This window comes from Balearica regulorum, chromosome 1 (assembly GCF_011004875.1).
Source record: "Balearica regulorum gibbericeps isolate bBalReg1 chromosome 1, bBalReg1.pri, whole genome shotgun sequence".
Classification (NCBI taxonomy): domain Eukaryota; kingdom Metazoa; phylum Chordata; class Aves; order Gruiformes; family Gruidae; genus Balearica; species Balearica regulorum.
Window position 1 is genome coordinate 85305394 of NC_046184.1, and position 18129 is coordinate 85323522.

Consider the following 18129-nt stretch of genomic DNA (forward strand, 5'->3'; position numbering starts at 1 on the left):
CAAGAGGCAGTGGAGTTATAAGCACTGGAGGAAAGCCTCTCCTATCATATAATTCCATTTCAAAAACTAACAGGAAGAATTCAGAAATTTTCTTACGTGCCCTCATGGTTGATCTGGTCGATTTGCACACATGCATATAAAGGAAAAATAAAATACAGTGAGATGATATGGAAAAAAAGTCAACATCTTTTCCTCTGTTGAACATTGCTAATCTATGCCTTTGAGTGAATCTACTGGTTTGCTGCTGGGATGACAACTATAAAACTTGGAAAGATCAATGTCACTCCACTCTTTTTAACTGTTTTCCTAGGACAAGATGAAATTGTGGCTACATGAAATGTCTGATAAATGTCATTACTTCTTCCTACAAACTGCCTCATCTATGTCCTTAGAGTCTCACTACTACAAGTACCCCATCACATAACTTTTGGCACCTAAAGGAGGTATTGTCATTAGTCATGTGGTTCTCCTAAGATTTCTCTCCTTGTAGGCAATAGGGTCTTACAGACTGCCATTCAGCTGACCTATGAACTAAATTGCTCTCTGGAAATAGTTACTTGCATTTCTCTACCAATAATATGTAAATCTTAGGGAATCTGTATTCTTTAATTAAATACTTCAGTTGGTGACAAAAATTAGATGGAATGAATCTAGGCCAAGTACACTTCTTTAGCTTAATTTGTCCAATGTGAACAGACAATATTGTGTGCAAAAAAGTAATCACTCTCAAGCCCACTCAAAACTAGACGCTGTGTTTAGTAAGCTAGTCTGAAGAAAGAATAAACCACGTGGGAAAGATGTTAATTTCAGTACGTAATGCACTATTGGGATGTATTTAACACTGTAGTGAGAAGAGCACTATGCCAATATGAATAAAATGGAAGAGAGAATATTAGGGTCTTTTCATACCGAGTTATTTTGAAAAATTTGTCCCCTGATTCCCTAGTGGTCAAAAACTACATAGAGTCCCACTGTGAGGAAGTATGTTCCACAGAAGTGACAAATGTCAAAGTAGATGGATGATACTGACTCAGGTTATCATGGCCTCCAAGATCTGCAGTAGTTGAAGAGCAAGATATCTGCTTTGGAATCAAGTGAATCACTTTGAAGTATTTTCAAAACATTTTTTTTTTAATTATTATGCAGTTATAAGCCATATGCTGTTAAGGTGAAAGTAAAACAAAGACATTTTGTTTACTGGTGCCTGCAAGCCCAGAAAATCAGCATGGAGTCTTTTTGTGGTTTTCTGTCATCTCATTATAACTGTTTAAGGTCCATTCCCAATCTGGAAGAAATCAGTATAGCTGAACTGAAGCTATAATTGTAACAGTTTCCTACAGCTGAAGAGCGAGCCTGCAGTCCTTCATCTGTCTTCCATATGTGGAAGTGTAATTTCTATTGATGTAAGCAGAATATGTAAATACTCAAATAGAGAAAGGAGTATGACTGGTATGTGTGTGAAGGATCAAAGTTTGCTTTGTAGGTGAAGGGGCTCAGTCTACTCCGGAGATAGTCAAAAGCAGTTGGATTCAGCTGCTTTAAGACAGTCAGTGTTATTTCATTTGCATTTTCTCTACCTATAAAGAAGGGAAGAATTTATTTGGCTGTTCTCACAGAACAGATGCAGGGTTTGCATGAGCAATAAGCTGCTTTTCCAATAATCCTTTTTGATGTTGCCAACCAAGTACCAAAATGTCAATAAGGAATTTTCTGTAAAAGGGAAACAAAGGCATATATATAATTGATTGGAAATTACCCTCAGTTCTAATGGCATCTTGAGGGTAAAACAAAAGACCGCCAACTAAAATTTATCTGATAAACCTTTTTGTAGCGTGTGGGAACACAGAACTGAGGATGACAGAATGTTCCTGTTAGTACAGCAATACACGTCTTTTGTATCAGGTGATTTAGGATAAGAAAATTGGAATATTTTTCCAAATGAGATTAGTACTTATCTAAAGCTCCATGGCTTATGTAAAATATTACACTTTAAGTTTCTGCATTATTATCTGGGTGATACTTAATTGAATCATCTATATCATGCCTTCAGCCTCAGGTAGAAGACTGACACTTAGAGCGTAAGTAGGACAAACAAGGTGTACTATATTCCTTGCTTATGAATTTGACCCACACACTTTACTAAATGCTTCTAGACCTACTTCCTATTGTAACGTTTACGAGACCACTGCAATAAGGAAGAAGGAGACGTAAGTCAAAATGGCATGAGTAGGTTACTTTAAAGGAAAACTTCTTACTGCACTCTAGATGGTTTCCTTCTTTTGCTACATTGCCCTGTTTCCTCTAACTCAGCCAAAGACAGATTGAGCAAACTGCAAGGAATATGTATGTTTCAGTAAATGGACATGACTCTTGAATAGCCTAAGAAATATCCTGAAGGATCAAAAGGAAATGAGAGATAATGAACCTAGCTAGATAGCCTTCAGTGTTCTGTTTTGTGTAGAAGGCAGTATTCTAGAATATGCATAGGAGATAAAATTTCATTTTCAAAAGGATGATACAAGTTTAGAAGCTTACTATAATCTTCCTGTAGCTCAGTTACCTTTCTTTTTTGCCACTTTTCATCCACTTAAAGGTCAGAAAATATATCTTAGTACTTACTTGTGAATCCCCCTTAATACAAGAGAAACCTGCTTCTGTTTGGGGCCTACTCTAGTCCAATACTGGACTGGGAGGGTATGATAGGATGGGGTGAGATATTGCATTCTTCTAGAGGAGACAGCAAACATTTTGGACCAAACATATATGAAATACAAAAAATAATTACTATTTATGCATACAAAAATTTCAATTACTCATATTTAAGAGCATTCTGGAAAATAAATCATAATATCTCATGGTATTTGGGGATCTGAAACAGGAATCTTGGATCTACCTGTACTATATGTTTCTGGAGAAGACAGAAGCACAATTTTCTTCTTTCTTTTAGGATTATGGTTTAGTCTTCTGGACAACTGCTAAGGTTGTTCTATTTTTCTGACATAGACTTCTCCTCCCTGAACTTCTGTATGTATCATCACACATAGAAATTTAGAGGATTTTAAATAAAAGCAAATAAGAGTTTCATAGACTTTCTCCACATTGTGCAAAGCTCTCCAGTAGCTGAAACTTTTGCTAGAGACATTTAACTAAAATTTTGATAGATAGAAATAATACAGGATGGGTAGAATTGTGCTTATTAAAGTGTCTTCTGATTCATTTCCTGTCCTATTAGGATTATTTAAGTTGATTACAACTGATAGGGTAGTGTACCTTGAAAGTCTTAAGCAGATCTGTCTAAGCTTGCCATTATGCTCTGCTATTTTTATCTTAGTGATCCCTTTACAAGTTTTTGAGCGTACAGCAGAGATAATTCACATACTTTGTTTTGAGTCATAATCTGGACTAGCAATGTCCTTAAATGAAGGGAAGAATTATAATGAGTGGTTTTTAAATGCATTCCAGTTTAAGATTTCTGAACATAGTTATGTCTTACAGGGACATTGTGAGAGTTAATCAGTATCACAGCTATATAAAGCTATTTGCTAGAGCCGTTCTAGAGCTATTTGTTACTGATATCTTTGAGCCTGGTGAAAGAGAGAGAGCCCTTTACTGAGTTACACAATGGAATTTCCTGTAGCTTGCTCATACTAAGTTCTTTCAATCATCTGCAAGTTTCATACCTCAGAAGAAACTGTGTGTAAAACATCAGATGGAGCCAGATCATTAAAAAGCTGCTACATTTCATGTATTCTCTGTAGCACATGGTACAAAGTCCTTGCTCTATGGATAATATAGAAGAGCTTGAACCTTCAAACTCATCATTGTTCTCCCGTTATAATCATAAGGGTCTGCACATCGTAGAAAGCATGTGGTGCCCACAGTACCTCTCTCTTCTTGGTTGAGACAATGAGCTCAAGGAAGGACTGATCTTCAGCCCAGGAGTCAATCTCTGTGAGATCATAGAGCACAGTGGTCAAGGGGCCAAAGGACCAGAGATTGTGCTTCCGCTTCTGCATAAGGTATTGAAACATCTGAGGAGAAAAGAAGGGGTGGAGGATATCAGAAGCTTTCCAGTGTATAGTGTATTTGCAATGAAAACAAAGTTGTTAAAAGCCTTTAGCTATAGTGTGTTTTCCTTTAACTTCATAGATTTTGTGGTTCTCATATCTCTCAGTAACAATTATAGCAGGTTAAGAATTGGAAGAACTTTTTCTGACTGCCATTTGATTATGAGCTCATGCTTGAGGTAAATGATGAGTGATTTTTATTCTAAATTCTTATCAAACTGCTGAAGTTATTCGGCACAGTTATGCATCTTGACAACAGACTTCATATGGAATTATATGCTGCTTAGAAAAAAAAATTATTTTATACCCTTCTACAAGTTATCAGGAAAGAAGTGTGACAAGGGAAACGATCCTGTCATTTGTGGATCTACAAAAGAAACATTAACCATCTTTGTCTTTTTGTTAAGGGGAAGGATGAGAGCTTGTATTAAATATTGAGTTCTTGACTATGAATAAATGTCTGTGGATACCTGAGGAAGTTTCCTATGTGTCAAATTTAGGGTAATGAAATCTAGACAACAAAGACAATAATTTCAGTCAGACTTTTAAGACATTACTTGGAGTGGATCTTTCTCTACTTGTTTAACTGAAATGCTTCAAAAATTGGGTAAAAAGATCTATTCTTTAAGCACTCGTTTATTTCATTAGGATAAAGAAATTTCTTATATAGGTTTTCTGGTCCTACATGAGACTTCTGGCAAAAAAAAAAAAAAAAAAAAAAAAAAAAAAAAGGACTTGTTATGTGTTTCTAGCTTCTAAGAACATGCACGAACTTGCTTGGTCTGGATGATATTTAAAGTTTTCCATATCTGAATAACCTCTTTTCTATGGAGGCAACTGTGTCACTTAAACTCACCACAGTGTTGCCCTCAACTCCAGCCAGTTTGAATGGAGTAAGCCCCTCATTGTTAGGAATCAATTCAAGTGATCCTGGTCCCTCTTTGTTCCTGTCATAGGAAAGTATCAGGCTGTACATGTGGCAGGCAAATGTCTTATTAGGTTGGAGAACCAGGATGTGAAGAACAGTGTTACCTATGAAAGAAGCAGACCACATAAACTATATGGAATAGCCCAGCCCTGTGCAAAGACAATTGACTGATGCCATTAACAGTGGCTTTCATTTTCATCGCATCCCTCATCCCACAGCTATTTGTAATGAGAGAAAAATATGTGCGTGCACAGATGACAGAGTCTGATTTAAAGTGTCCAGATGCACTGTATGCAATTCACGAGACCTCACAGCACATACCCAGATAATCTTGAGCTCTAATGTCAGCTCCATTTTCAATGAGTAACTGCACGATTTCCTCATTTCCCACACAGGCAGCAAATGATAAAACATGCTCTCCTGCAAAGAAAGGAAGGGGGAGAAACAACATTAAGACTCCGGGAGGCAGGAGAGGTTCAAGCACACTGAAGGAAACCTATCCATGCTATGAAGCCAGAGGTTATGAAAGGAAGAGTTACTTCAGGTAACCTGTAAACTTCCTGCCCCACTCCTCATCCTACTCAGAAGGGAAAAGACAACCTGCCCCACACAACACTAAAAGGAAGACGTATTCTTTTAAGATTATCTTCATAAGAAGGTTGACAAGTAAGTTGCAGTATATGCTGCTAGGAAGAAATTAAATTAGAATTCTTATGCAATATATATTTTTGTATACATGCAAATATATAAAACGTGTATGATTTATATATTTATGTTTATATGTAGTATTTACATACTCAGATGGAGTCATACTGTCTGCTAAAAAGTGTATGACTGATGACACTTGGAGACAGGAGCCTCTGCTTATCTGGTTTAGATGGGGACTAAACCAAGCCTCCCTTATATTCCCTCAGCACTCTGCTAGTTCCCTCCCACAGCACCAAGGGGAAAAGATAAGGTTGTACCAAAATAGAGAAGATTCTGGGAGCTGCGCCTGAAGAAGTGCCCAGTGGCCTGTGCTGTGCAGGCATTGGCCCCTTTCTTGAGTAAAGCCTTCACCAAAGTGATGTTCTGGTTCACTGCTGCAATGTGGAGAGCTGTCTGCCCTGTAAGACACAGAAATAAAACCTTGCCTTCCAAGAAAGCAAGTTGAGGCTGATCAGCAGCCTGCAGTTCACATTTCATTCATGGTAAATCTAAGTTTTTTGGAACTGCATCCATAGTGGCTATATGATTTAGCTTTGAAGTTATCCCTGTTGTGTGCAGAAGGTTGGACTACAGATCTTCCGGAGGTCCCATTCAATTTAAACCTTCTATGAATTCATGAAAACTGACTTTACAACTTGACAAAAACCCAACAGGATGCACCTTCTAGATTTTTTTTCTGATGGAAAACAAGACATGCCACACTCTTCCAGGAAGCACACTAAAAGCTCATGTCTCTCAGAAAGGACTATGCTTTCCTTCGTGGGACATGAAGGTCAAGACAAAGCTCCCAAAGAAGACATGGTCTAATTCATTAAACTAGGTATCAGAATTTTTAAAACCCCATCATTATTATTTTAGTGATTTCAGGATTCTGTCTTGCATTTCTGTGTAGTCAATCAGAATCATTCTTGAAAAACCTGGCTCAGAGTCTAGACTCAAAAGCAGCAGCCACATTTGCTTTCAATCCCTACTCTTTGTCAACCAAAGAACCATTTTTTCTCCTTTCAGAGTAGATCAGGTAGGTGTCCCCTTTGTTACACATGTCTATGGCAGAAAGCAAAATGTATATATCCTTACAATCCCACTATAGCCAACAGGCCCACCTGTGGTTAAGGGTTTGTCAGTTACACATTTGTATGTTTGCACATGTATGTACTTGGGTTTAGTATAATTCCACAAATGGTCAGGAGCCATTTATATGTTGGTTTTGCTATGTAACAGTTTAGCAATATATTGAACCAGGAACAGTAAAAGCCACTTTCCTAAATGCACACATAGTACTTCCTCCCTCCCCCTGCAGAGAATCCTGCCCAACCTCATACCCTGGGATGTTACCTTCATAGAGCTCTGATGTCATCCTCTCATTGACAAGCTCAGGAGCTGCTTCCATCAAAGTCACTGCAGCCTCCACATTATCATACAAGGCAGCTACATGAAGAGCAGTCTCCCCCACTGCCCCTAAAAACAGTAGAAGCATGTGAGTCATCTAGACATTCAACTACATGGGACAAAAGCAGAAATGGATTTATTGAGGTGGAGAATTGGGAGTGCTAGGTCCTCCCTTGAATACTGCCCAGTGCCACCTCATCATAGGACACAGTAACAGCCACATAACTGCATAGTCTCTGTCCTTCACCCCATTAAAATCTGAAAGCTGAATAGAGACTTCAGGTGTTTGTAAGTGACAGCAGACTTAGGCATGAAGTGAATGAGTACACAGCCCTTCCACTGACCACCTTCCACAGTAAACCACCTCCCTCAGTCCCTCTAGAAAAAGGCCTGTTCAAGCTGTAAACCTCTGATCTTTACCATTCCTTTAGGGTTTGATAAGCTTTCCAAGTTAGAAAACTCACTTTGTTGCAAAGCTGCTGACATACAGTTAAGTAGTTTGAGTCTGCTAATGCAAATGTTTTAGTAAACTAACAAACATACTACTCATTGTAACAGGCTCTTGCCTTCCGCAGAAAACCATTTGTCGCAAACAATCAAGTTACCTCTCTGATAGATATCACATGTTCCGTCAGTGAGAAGTTTTGTAATGGCTGGGAGGTTGTTCTCCTTGGCAGCCTGGAGGAGTGGGGATTCCCAGATCCTGCAGTTAAGAGAAAGTGGCTGATAAAGAAATACAGCCAAACACATGGTGCCTCTCTCCAGAGCTATCGTGGCTTCTGCTTGCGACAGTATGTATCTTCAACATCATTGTCACTGAAAGATCAGTAATACACACCTACCATCTGAGGTATTCTTTGAATGAAAAAAAACCAACAAACCCCACCCAAACAAAAAACCAGAAACAAAAACAAAAGCCCCAGCAAAAGCAGACAAATACAGCGCTAAAAACTCAGGTAGTTGATCATCTCTTGATTTACTGACGCTTAACCATATGGTGGCAGCAGAGGGAAAGATAGGAGAAACAAATAACCAAAATGCTTCTGGTTTATATAGCCTACATTTTGAGGCACAGAAGATAGCGAACGATGGGTCATTTGATACCCCTTCTATCAGTAGACTAGTTATCTCAGGAGCCAGAAAAAGGCCGTATTTTTTTTACACAGCACAATAAATTAAAAAAGGGTCAGCATCTGAATTACTCCCATAATGGATGGAAAAGAAAAAATACAAACAAGAATTCCCCATGTCACAGGAACACTTCCTATGGTATAATTAAAAGAATGAGCTCTGAAATGTAGTTCCTCATCATACAAAGTTATGAGGAAAATTTTGAAAGTTTAGCTATACTATTTTTTTCTTTGATGCTGAGAAAATTGAGGAAATTGTTAAGAACTGATATGTATGTCTGTCCTGGGAAAGAGCATGCCATCAAAGAAGTTCCAAACTGAATGGTTCACTTATAGTTGAAGAATGCCCTTGGGTCTTCCATGAGGCTCTTGGTTATTTCAGTAGATCCTTTGGGGCTGATGAAGAATTTACAAGTACAGTCACAAAACTTCACTACAGCAAGGTCCTTTGATGCAAACAGCAAGTCAACGGAGGTGATCCTCCCCCTCTACTCAGCTCTGGTAAGGCCATACCTAGAGTCCTGTGTCCAGTTTTAGGATCCTCGGTACAAAAGACATATGGAGCTACTGGAGAGAGTTCAGCGAAGGGCCACAAAGATGCTTATGGGACTGGAACATCTCTCATATGAGGAAAGGCTGAGAGAGCTGGAACTGTTTAGCCTGGGAAAGAGAAGGCTCGGGTGGGGTTCTTATCAATGTGTGTAAGTACCTGAAGGAAGGGTGCAAAGAGTTACCTGCAATGCCTGCTTACTCAGCATCTAAATAAGCTTTGCCAGTGTTCAAAACAATGAGATGGCCACCCAGAAATGACAAAAAATAGAACAAAATCTACTAATTTGGGGTAAATATTTTTATATTGATTATTTTCAGATTTATCTTTTAATTAATAAGAAGTGGTTTGGGGTGGGTTTTTTTTACTTTTGTTTTTATACAAATAAAAAATTCTAATTAGCTAAAGTTCAGGAGCAAAAGATTTAAGGGGAAGAAAGACCCTCAAACCCAAAGAAACAGCCGGTGCCTCATGAATTTTCATTACAAAATAGACAGAAATTCCTCTCTCCAAATAGGGTAAGTTCAGTTTTAGATCTCTGTTCAAATGCAAATTTTGTGCTTTAACTCATCTCTGCTTTCCTATAGTACAGATGTTTAAATTGTTCTTAATTATCTGGCATGACTCAGGTCAGGCTGTAATCCATGATGTGGAATAAGTCTAACGAACACAGTAGAACAATGACAAATTCAAGCTGATATGAACAAGGAGAATATCAGCCCTCATTTTCCTACCAGCCCCAGTCTGAGACGCACACATACACATGCACGAGAAATACCTCAGTCAAACCATATACCTGGAAATATATTCGATGCCTTCTCCTTGTGATGTTCCAGATTTTTCTTTGTATTGTAGTATTATTTAGTTACAAGATTTTGGGGATACAGTTTATAGGGAAAATACAATATAAAGCAATAGGTGTTTTGCATTAAGTGATAACACTGATGTTAGAATACATTATCTATGAATATAACTCTATTATAAGCCACAAGAAAACCCACATCAGAGAATGAGAGAGAGAGAATATAAATGGCCCATTGTACAAAATGTTTTCTCAGAATCTGTGCTTATTTTGTACAGGGTAATTTAACAATAAAGCCATAGGAAAACAGGCAACATAAATTCTGTGGTACATATTGCTTGCTTTAAATTATTTTTTTATGAACAATAGAATCTTGAACAAAAAAAACCTGATATGCCATTATCTCTGGATTTAATCCACTTGAAATGTGCGAGTTCTGCACACCATTACTGCAGAAAGATACTGGCACGCATGAGAGAACTTGGGAGATAAAGCAAAACAAAGAGAAGCATCAGAATTACACAGATAAATAGGAATAATTTGAATAAGTTTAAATTAATGGGCATGGGCTACAAGTAATAAAAGCCATAACCGAACATTATATTTATCATTCCATAAAAGGATCATTTCCTGTCACCAACAGCATGCCATTATCTAAGTTACTAGAAACTAGACTAGAAAAATGCTGAAGAGGAGAAATAAAAACATTCAGAATGTAAAGAACCACCTGAACAAACCAGGGAGCCATTCTGTGATATCTTTATATGTCCTTCAAACTCTTAGCCTTGCTGCTTTGAGAAGAATTTTTTCTTTAGCTTACTCATGCATCAGTTGCGTTAGTTGCTAATTACAAGATTATGTGATGCAAACTTTGCATCTAGGATCAAACAAATAGGAACAAAATAAAAAGGCACTCTGAGCAAAAGTTCTAAGATTCAGTATCAGTGAAGCAAGCTTGCCACCTCTGCCATTATTTTGGCTGAGAAAGACTGCGTGTTCCTGGAGAATGTAAGTTTCAGGGGCAGGAAGTGGGAAGGAGGTTGGGTTTCAATAGTATAAACAATGCTACAATTAATATGTTGATGCTTTACTGGGTAGGCCTTTATCCCTCAAATGACCTCAGAGAGGAGGAAGGATTGGGCAAGAGACAACGTGGGAGGACACAAACACAATACCTTTCTCACAAAATTCTCCAAAGCCCTCGTAAACAACTAATTAAATTACAAGCCTGCTAAGAGGGAGACACCTAATAACTACTATACTCAGCTTTCAGAAATTTAGGGCAAAATTGTCAAACCTTTCTACTTATTGTAGGAACCTCCAACTGGGCTTAAAGAACCAGAGATCCCAGACCAAAGAGCAAGCTGTTGAAGAACCCAGAAGTGTTGGTAAATGTCATTGCATTCTGCCTCTGATGTCTCAAAGGTTCATGACTTACATGCTTATACCATATGCTTTTACTCTCATTTAGTTTTCTGTCCCATAATTGGGGAAACATTTTACTCTCATTTAAAACATACCATTATAATTATCAACTCATTTTTAATACATTACAGCAATGTGCTGAGAATATAAATGTCAAATACTAGGTGAACCAAATCACTAATATAAAAAAATAAAATGAAGATTCACCTGAATCTAGAACCTTCAAAACATTTTAATTTCTTTAAGATCTGCATATTCAAACAATTCTCTTCCTGACTCATCAAACACAGCATGAGTTTTACATTTTACAACTCTAGTTCCTGTGTGTCAAAGCAGCAGCAGGTACAATCTGTAACTTAGTCTCTTAACAGAGCTGCCTAGAGTAGATGCTTATTTTCCATAAAGTACCATTATGTCACTAGATGAAGAGGGTGGCTTCTAGAGAATGATTCAGCAGAGATCTTTTTAGACACTCTGAGAAGATAATTCAGCACATCAAAGTTAAGCTCCTGTTGTAAATTGTTCTCTTCATCAGCTATGGAGTCAAGGGATGTTAAGCTCCTAATTTAGCCAGCTAAGTTAGGTCCTTAACACTAGGCAGTACTGATGTTCCCTTGTAGGATCAGTTTAGGATAAGCACAGCTACATAGCTAACCAGTAGTTCTGATGGACAATGAAAACTACAACAGTATACACCTGGAAGTGCTCCTGGGTTCTTCTTACTGAGCTAAGGAATGCAGCTGTGTTTAGGCACTTAGTAAGCCTTGATGATCTATTACTATCGGTCAGTTTTCTTAACAGATGATTCAATGATATGCTCAGGAAGCTGTGAGTTGTTTTCCAGTACAGCTGAGGACAAAACCAGGAACACCCGAAAATCCATTGTGAAACAAAGAGAAGACAGAATGTAGGTCAGATTCTGACTGAGGGAGTCATGTAAAGTAGCTTTAAACAAGGTTAAGGATTTCACAAGCACTTTCTGCTGGTAATATGTACTCTTTTGGATTTACAGCCTTTTAAGTAATTCTTCTGGAGTGCATCCTGCTCATTACACTTATGAAGAGATAAAGAATGCAAGGACAGGACCATAAGTCTTACCTCTGTTATAAAAAGAACTTGGATTTATAGGGTTATTCTTTTAAAACAAGGAAATATCTTAAATATGTGAACTGTATGGACAAGAAACAATCTGAAGCTTGTTTTTCAAGACTGAGCTCACCAGACCTGCAATGGAGCATCTCTTTCTACTCTTCCCTTCTCAGATTCTACTACTTGAGTCATTCACTGTATGGAATTTTCCTATTGTTTGCTCTAGTTTAAGTTTGGCATCTGCCAGCTTCATGCTTTATCCCCATACCTATGTCAGTAACTGAGGGTCTAAAGCGATTCTTTCACACTGAGCTATAAATTCATCATCAGGATATTATTTCAGCTTTCTTTTCTTTCCCTTTTGTGCTGTGCGGAATATCGACGCTGAACACTTCATTATCAAACTGCCAAAGGAGATTCATCTTCTCCCTTCATTCTGCTAGTATATTTATATAAATATGCACAAGACTTCAGAAGAGCAGAGGAGTGCTCAGTGGAAGCTAACCAGCCAGAAAGAGGATCAATGCTATCATCTAACAAGATGCTAAAGAATGAGTTAGGAAGTAATAGCACAAAGTGAAAAGGAGACAGATAATAATAAAGGAGACAATCAACTCAGGGACAGGGTCAGCAAATTTCTTCAGCACTGACAGCAAGACTCAGCAAATTAACTGGAATCTCTTGTGCATGTATGTTGAAGCCCCTTCAGCTGACAGTAAACAGCTTCTCTGGAAACAAACAGGTTACTAATTGCTGATGCTACTAGACAAGAAATTGATAGGGAAGTCTTATCCCTTCAGATATTTAGCTATCTACCACACCAAGCACAGAAGTCTTGCTCAGTCACTTCCAGCAGGGCAATCTCCTTGCATTAATCTCCTTTTTTAATTCTGCATCTGACACCATCCTAAGAATAATCTCATGCTAGAACTGGATAAACAGTTCAGCAAATGTGAGCTATTATTTATTATCACTGAGTTATTCATAAAACAAATTTGTTCTCTGAAACATAACCTCATCCTGCATCAAAACTTCCAACCCTCTTCAACAGGGATTTTCTTGCAGTTTTACTCTAGGTTGTGTTCCTCACTCTGTGTCTAGTAAGCTTTCTCTAACCTTTTAATTTAGGGTGGGGGTTTTTCAGAGCACAAATTCCATGTTTACTTATTCACAAGGAAACCCACCAAGTTTAAGAAGGCAAACAGCCTTTCTAAATCTATGACCCTAGCTACATCTTAGGCACTGAGGTGAGATATGTGTGTGTCTGTGCATTGTTGGGGAAATGAGTTGTGGAGGACCTTTACACTTGTGAAATTAAGGAGGCTTGTTTTCCATTATTAGTCTCAAAACTTCCATTAGGATGAAGGTATAACCAGATAGGAGAAGACCAGAAATGCTGCCAGTGATGCCTTTGACTTTATTTCACTTGCAGCAGCAGAGTTTCCAACAGGCTGTTCTTTGCATCTTGACTTGTTATTGAAACATACTACAAACGAAGTTGCGGAACTGGGAGCTGGCATCTTTATTTCACTGTCACCTTTGGGAGCAAAGGAACCAATTAATACTGATAGGCATTGTGGATTTTAAGACAGGACAAGTCCTACATTAATTTGTGCACTGAAAACTCAGTAATGTTGTTTAGACAAATGAACAGCAAAACTATGGTGACATCTCTCATTCACTACCAGCTTGAGAAAGATTTGTCTAGAAGCTGAAGGCTCTCTGTGTCCCTGTACAACTGTTAAGCAGTTTAAACTCAGTTTAAGAGCATTATGCTCAGCAACTTTTTATTTGTGCCATGTTTATTTTCAGGGTAAGAAAAGCACTTCACAAATATGTCTGTGAGACTACAGAGGCATCAAAAATTTGGAAACTAAAGGGGATGTAAAGTTTTTATTGCAACATGTTTGGAATGACCATAGCTCTCTGCAAGTTGTGCAAATTGCCCCAAGCACCTCTAATGCATTATTTCTCATAACACAGATTTCTATAGTTAATTAATGTGTAAAAATACTTTTTTTCTTTCTTAATGTACCACACCAGTTAAACGTTTTATGGTCATTAGAATAATTAAGCCTCAGAGCATCCCACAAAGGCCAGGTGATACCACTAATACCTAAGCAGCAGCTGTGAGAGAGAAGAGACACACAGAAGATAGATATCAATCAAAGTTATAGAGACAGGCAATAGCAGAAAGAAAAATGTAACATAATTTTCCTGGATCCATGTAGTCACTCGCTCTAATTTATTTATTAGTTATTTTTTATGAACAGTGCAATTCTGAAATGGTGGAATTTCTAAAATTACATGCTAGGGGGATTTTGTTCACATTTGCTTAGAACCTTTTATACTGAAAGCCAGAATAAAAGAAATAAATAAATCAAGCAAGCAATGGCTTTCATAATTTCTGGAAGATCTATTAGACTGAGACAGGCACGTGATTCCTCTTCACCTCTATCAGGGCTGAATTTTCATAAGTATTTATCTCTCTTCCCCCAGAGTTTACTTCCAAAGATAATTCTAGAAAGGACATATGAGATGTGACCACTGTCCCTGGGACTTCACACTGAGCTGCAAGCTATTTTCTTGAACAGAAGAAACCAGCAGAGTAAGGTAAAATAAATTCAAAGTCCTCTTTAATAGTAGGAGATTGTATCACATTTCCTGAACTTGGATGTCCCTTTGGGAAATGTTATACTGTGCAGGATTAAGCCAAAGGAATCCCTCACTGAGGGTAATGCTGACATCAACTGTCAATAAGATTGAAAGAACTATTGCACGTGAAAAAAGAGAATGAACAGCAATTCCAGTGAAGGCAAGAACTACCAAAACAGTTATCTTTCAGGTATTATCACTACCAGTTGCAGAACAGGAAAAAGCATTGTTCTTCTCTTGCAGACTTTCTGTATGCAGTCAGAGCATACTAGTTAAATAGTAATATATTTACCACTGCCTTTCAATAAGATAATAGTAGAAATTAATTGCTGCTTATTACTGTATGTATTCCAGCACCATTACACTAAGAAGAACTCAAGCTGAACCCACAACACTGCAATTCCACACAACAAAATGACAGGATGAAGTAAAAGCCCTCTTGTCTTATAACAGGTTTTCCACAAAAGCAAAGGTTTTATAAGAGTAGTTCCCATACACAAGTCACCACAGAAGGTTTTCCTGTTGTGTTTTTCTATCTGTACGTAATCAGGAATGCAAAAGCAATAAAACTGATTTCAGTCCCCTGCAAAGTGTTCATTTTCTTTCTCCTCAAACTCTGAGCATCTCTGGGGACAAGAAAGGAAAGTAGGATAACAGAGGGAAAATAGGATACTAAGATGAAGAAATGGTCCATGCAACTCCGATTTCACAGACAATGATATCGTATGTACTACATGTGTTGTTACACAGAGTTTTACAAAGAAACACAGAAATGTTAGTTTTGGCGATCACTAGGGTTGCACTGTAGTGATCAAAGAGAAGTTTATGAGGATGGGTTTATACGCCTAACAGTTTTTCTGATTTCCTCTACCAGCAGCAAAACACAAGATGTTCATGGGCCTGTAGCACATGACTAAAGAGGACTGTCAAGCAAAGACAAAGTGGAATGGCAATCTAATAGCAGCCTATGTGAAAGGGAGCAACAAAAGGGAAGTGGCCAAACCCTCCTTGGTAACAGCAGATGGTAAAACAAGGGGGTACAGCATCAAATTATGATTTTGGAACGTTAGGGAAAAAAACCCTTTTTCATTAGGAGGTCACTACAAGACTGTAACGGGTTCCTAAAGATGCACAGGAATCTCTGTCCTGGGAGACTTTCAAGACTGAGCTAGACAAAGCCAAAGAAATGTGATCTAATGCTGGCAATAGTCCAGCTTCAAGCAAGAGGTTAGATAGAGACCCTCAGAGGTCCCTTCCACATGTCTATGACTTAAAAATGTGAAGATAATGTCATAATTCTAAAAATACTAATATATTTATACTTTTCTTTTGCACACATTCATTTAGATATTACAGAATCCACTGAGAACTTATTTTCAGGTACCTGTGATGCTTGTCATAAACATACCAAAATGTAAACACTTCAGCATTCTATGGAGACACTATTGTTCCCACTGTCCCTCCCATTTTAAGTGTATTTAAGTCCTACTACTCCAAAGTAAAATAAAACAGGCTTTTGTTATTTGGTCAGAAGTTAGATGATGATATGTGTAAGTTCCTTCCCTAAAGACAGATCTGTACATTTGTCCCTCTTAAAGTACTATCCTACTTATTTCTATACATATATGTGTGTGTATATACATACGTATAGATAGACTTTGTCCCACACAGCCACCTTTTTGTCCTCAGAGATGTTCAGGGTTTTGTGAGGAAAGAAAAAGCAAATTTTACAAGGGACTGGAAGCAATTTGTTATTTGAGTACTGCAGTATTTGTGCATGTAGAAGTGACAAGGAACAATCAAAAACAGATTCAGCTGGATTTCCATGAATACTCCTGCATTCCTGTGTGTGGAAGGAGCAACGCTGCACAGCAGTAACAAACAGCCTTGATTCAGTATTTACATGTGAAGACACAGGTAATCTTCTTGATAATGTAAGGTCTCAGAGGAGTCACCGTACATGTTGACACCCGGGCCACAGGAGTGAGAAACAGCAGTCCGACCCAGGAAGTGACTGACCACCAGAATGTGGAACAACATTAAGTCCACTCTAATCCCACAGTAAGGGCAACCTTTAGAGAGACAGAAAACAGAATCCTTGCAAAAAAGCCATAATTTCAGCTGACTATAGCATATACATCACACACACTCTTAATAATAATTTTTAAAAACCAAACAATGCCTCATGCATTTTCTTGTGAGCTTTACCAATGAAGCAGAAAAGACAAGAGTATATCATTAGTAATTTGTGACTGAAGTCCTGCACTCAGGGTAATTCAATTGTAACCTAGTAAACCCACCTGTGAAAGCAGATAAGATTGGAACTCCAGAAGCATTCCACTTTGAAAGAAGAAATCTGATAGAGAAAAGTGCTCCAGGGTTGTTTAAAGTTTATCTACTGGCAGAAACGCCTAAGGGAAAAGAGTGAGAATCAGCTGCAGGGAGAGGGCAGCAGAAGAAAGGGAAGACAAGACGACTGAAATGCACTGTACCTTTTCTGCTGGAGTAAGTAGATTTCATCCAGATGTTTATCCCAGGATTTTTTGCCTTGCAACTTCTCACTTAGTCCATTCCAAATCCGGAAATAGAAAGGCTTGCTATCCCCAAATAAAGGTATCCCCATAGCACGTGCCTTTTTCTCTCCTGCTTTGCTGCCTGAAAGCCAGCAAGCCCTACTTTGAAAAGAGTCAGGGAAGGCTCACTACAGGTCACCACTCCTCTGCCCCCAGTCTGTTACTTACAGAGGAGACTGTCTGTCAGCTGCATCAGCTGATCAAAGTACATGTAAGAACACAAAATAAAATTACTTGTCTCTAGCAGACCATACCTTGAGCCTCATCAAGTACTGAGTTTCCAAAATAGCCCAACCCAAAGGTGTGTCTGATTTAGAAGTAGCTCACCAGCAGCCTTACCCCTTACAAAGACTCTATACAGCACTGAAAAATTCATAGAACATCAATATCCTAGGCTTCTAGTATTTTGCTTCTGAAGTCCAGAATTTAGGCATAATCATCCTCCTTATATATCTCTGAATTCCTCTGAAAATCAACATCTAAGCAATTTTGAAATAGACAGCTGAACAAGTCAGGCGAAACACCTTTTCAGTGAGTGAACATGTGGGAACGTGCCCTAAAAGACACTCTGCTCTGGGAAGGTATTATAGAGGAGGACACACCTCCCGCCCCAACTGTCTGCAAATCCCATTAAAGAAATTATCATTATAGACTCCACCTTCTCTGTGCCAAACGAAATCACAAGTTGGAAGAAGAGTTTATGTAGATTAATGTGTAAACTTTGCATATTTCATTTTCCTTTAATGTTCTACAATCTCTCATTGTTTCTTCACATTTCTTCCAGAAAAGCTTATTTAGGAAAGGGATGAAAAA

General features: G+C 38.2%; 1 protein-coding gene across 3 annotated transcripts in view; it reads right to left on the reverse strand.

Moving 5' to 3' along the window:
* Positions 1-17875, reverse strand: part of LOC104629457 (transient receptor potential cation channel subfamily V member 6) — a 29000-nt gene extending 11125 nt beyond the window's left edge. Inside the window, exons 1-7 of one of the 3 annotated variants that reach the window (XM_075762849.1) lie at positions 17236-17507; positions 7698-7795; positions 7039-7161; positions 5961-6101; positions 5317-5415; positions 4924-5099; positions 3885-4031 (exon numbers count right to left, since the gene is read on the reverse strand). In XM_075762849.1, the coding sequence (XP_075618964.1) occupies positions 3885-4031; positions 4924-5099; positions 5317-5415; positions 5961-6101; positions 7039-7161; positions 7698-7795; positions 17236-17366 (915 nt within the window). In that variant the 5' untranslated portion in view covers positions 17367-17507. Of the gene's footprint in view, positions 1-3884; positions 4032-4923; positions 5100-5316; positions 5416-5960; positions 6102-7038; positions 7162-7697; positions 7796-17235 lie in introns of all 3 variants that reach the window. The other 2 variants (XM_075762865.1, XM_075762858.1) reach the window with 2 other exon arrangements.
* Positions 17876-18129: the final 254 nt, after the last annotated feature.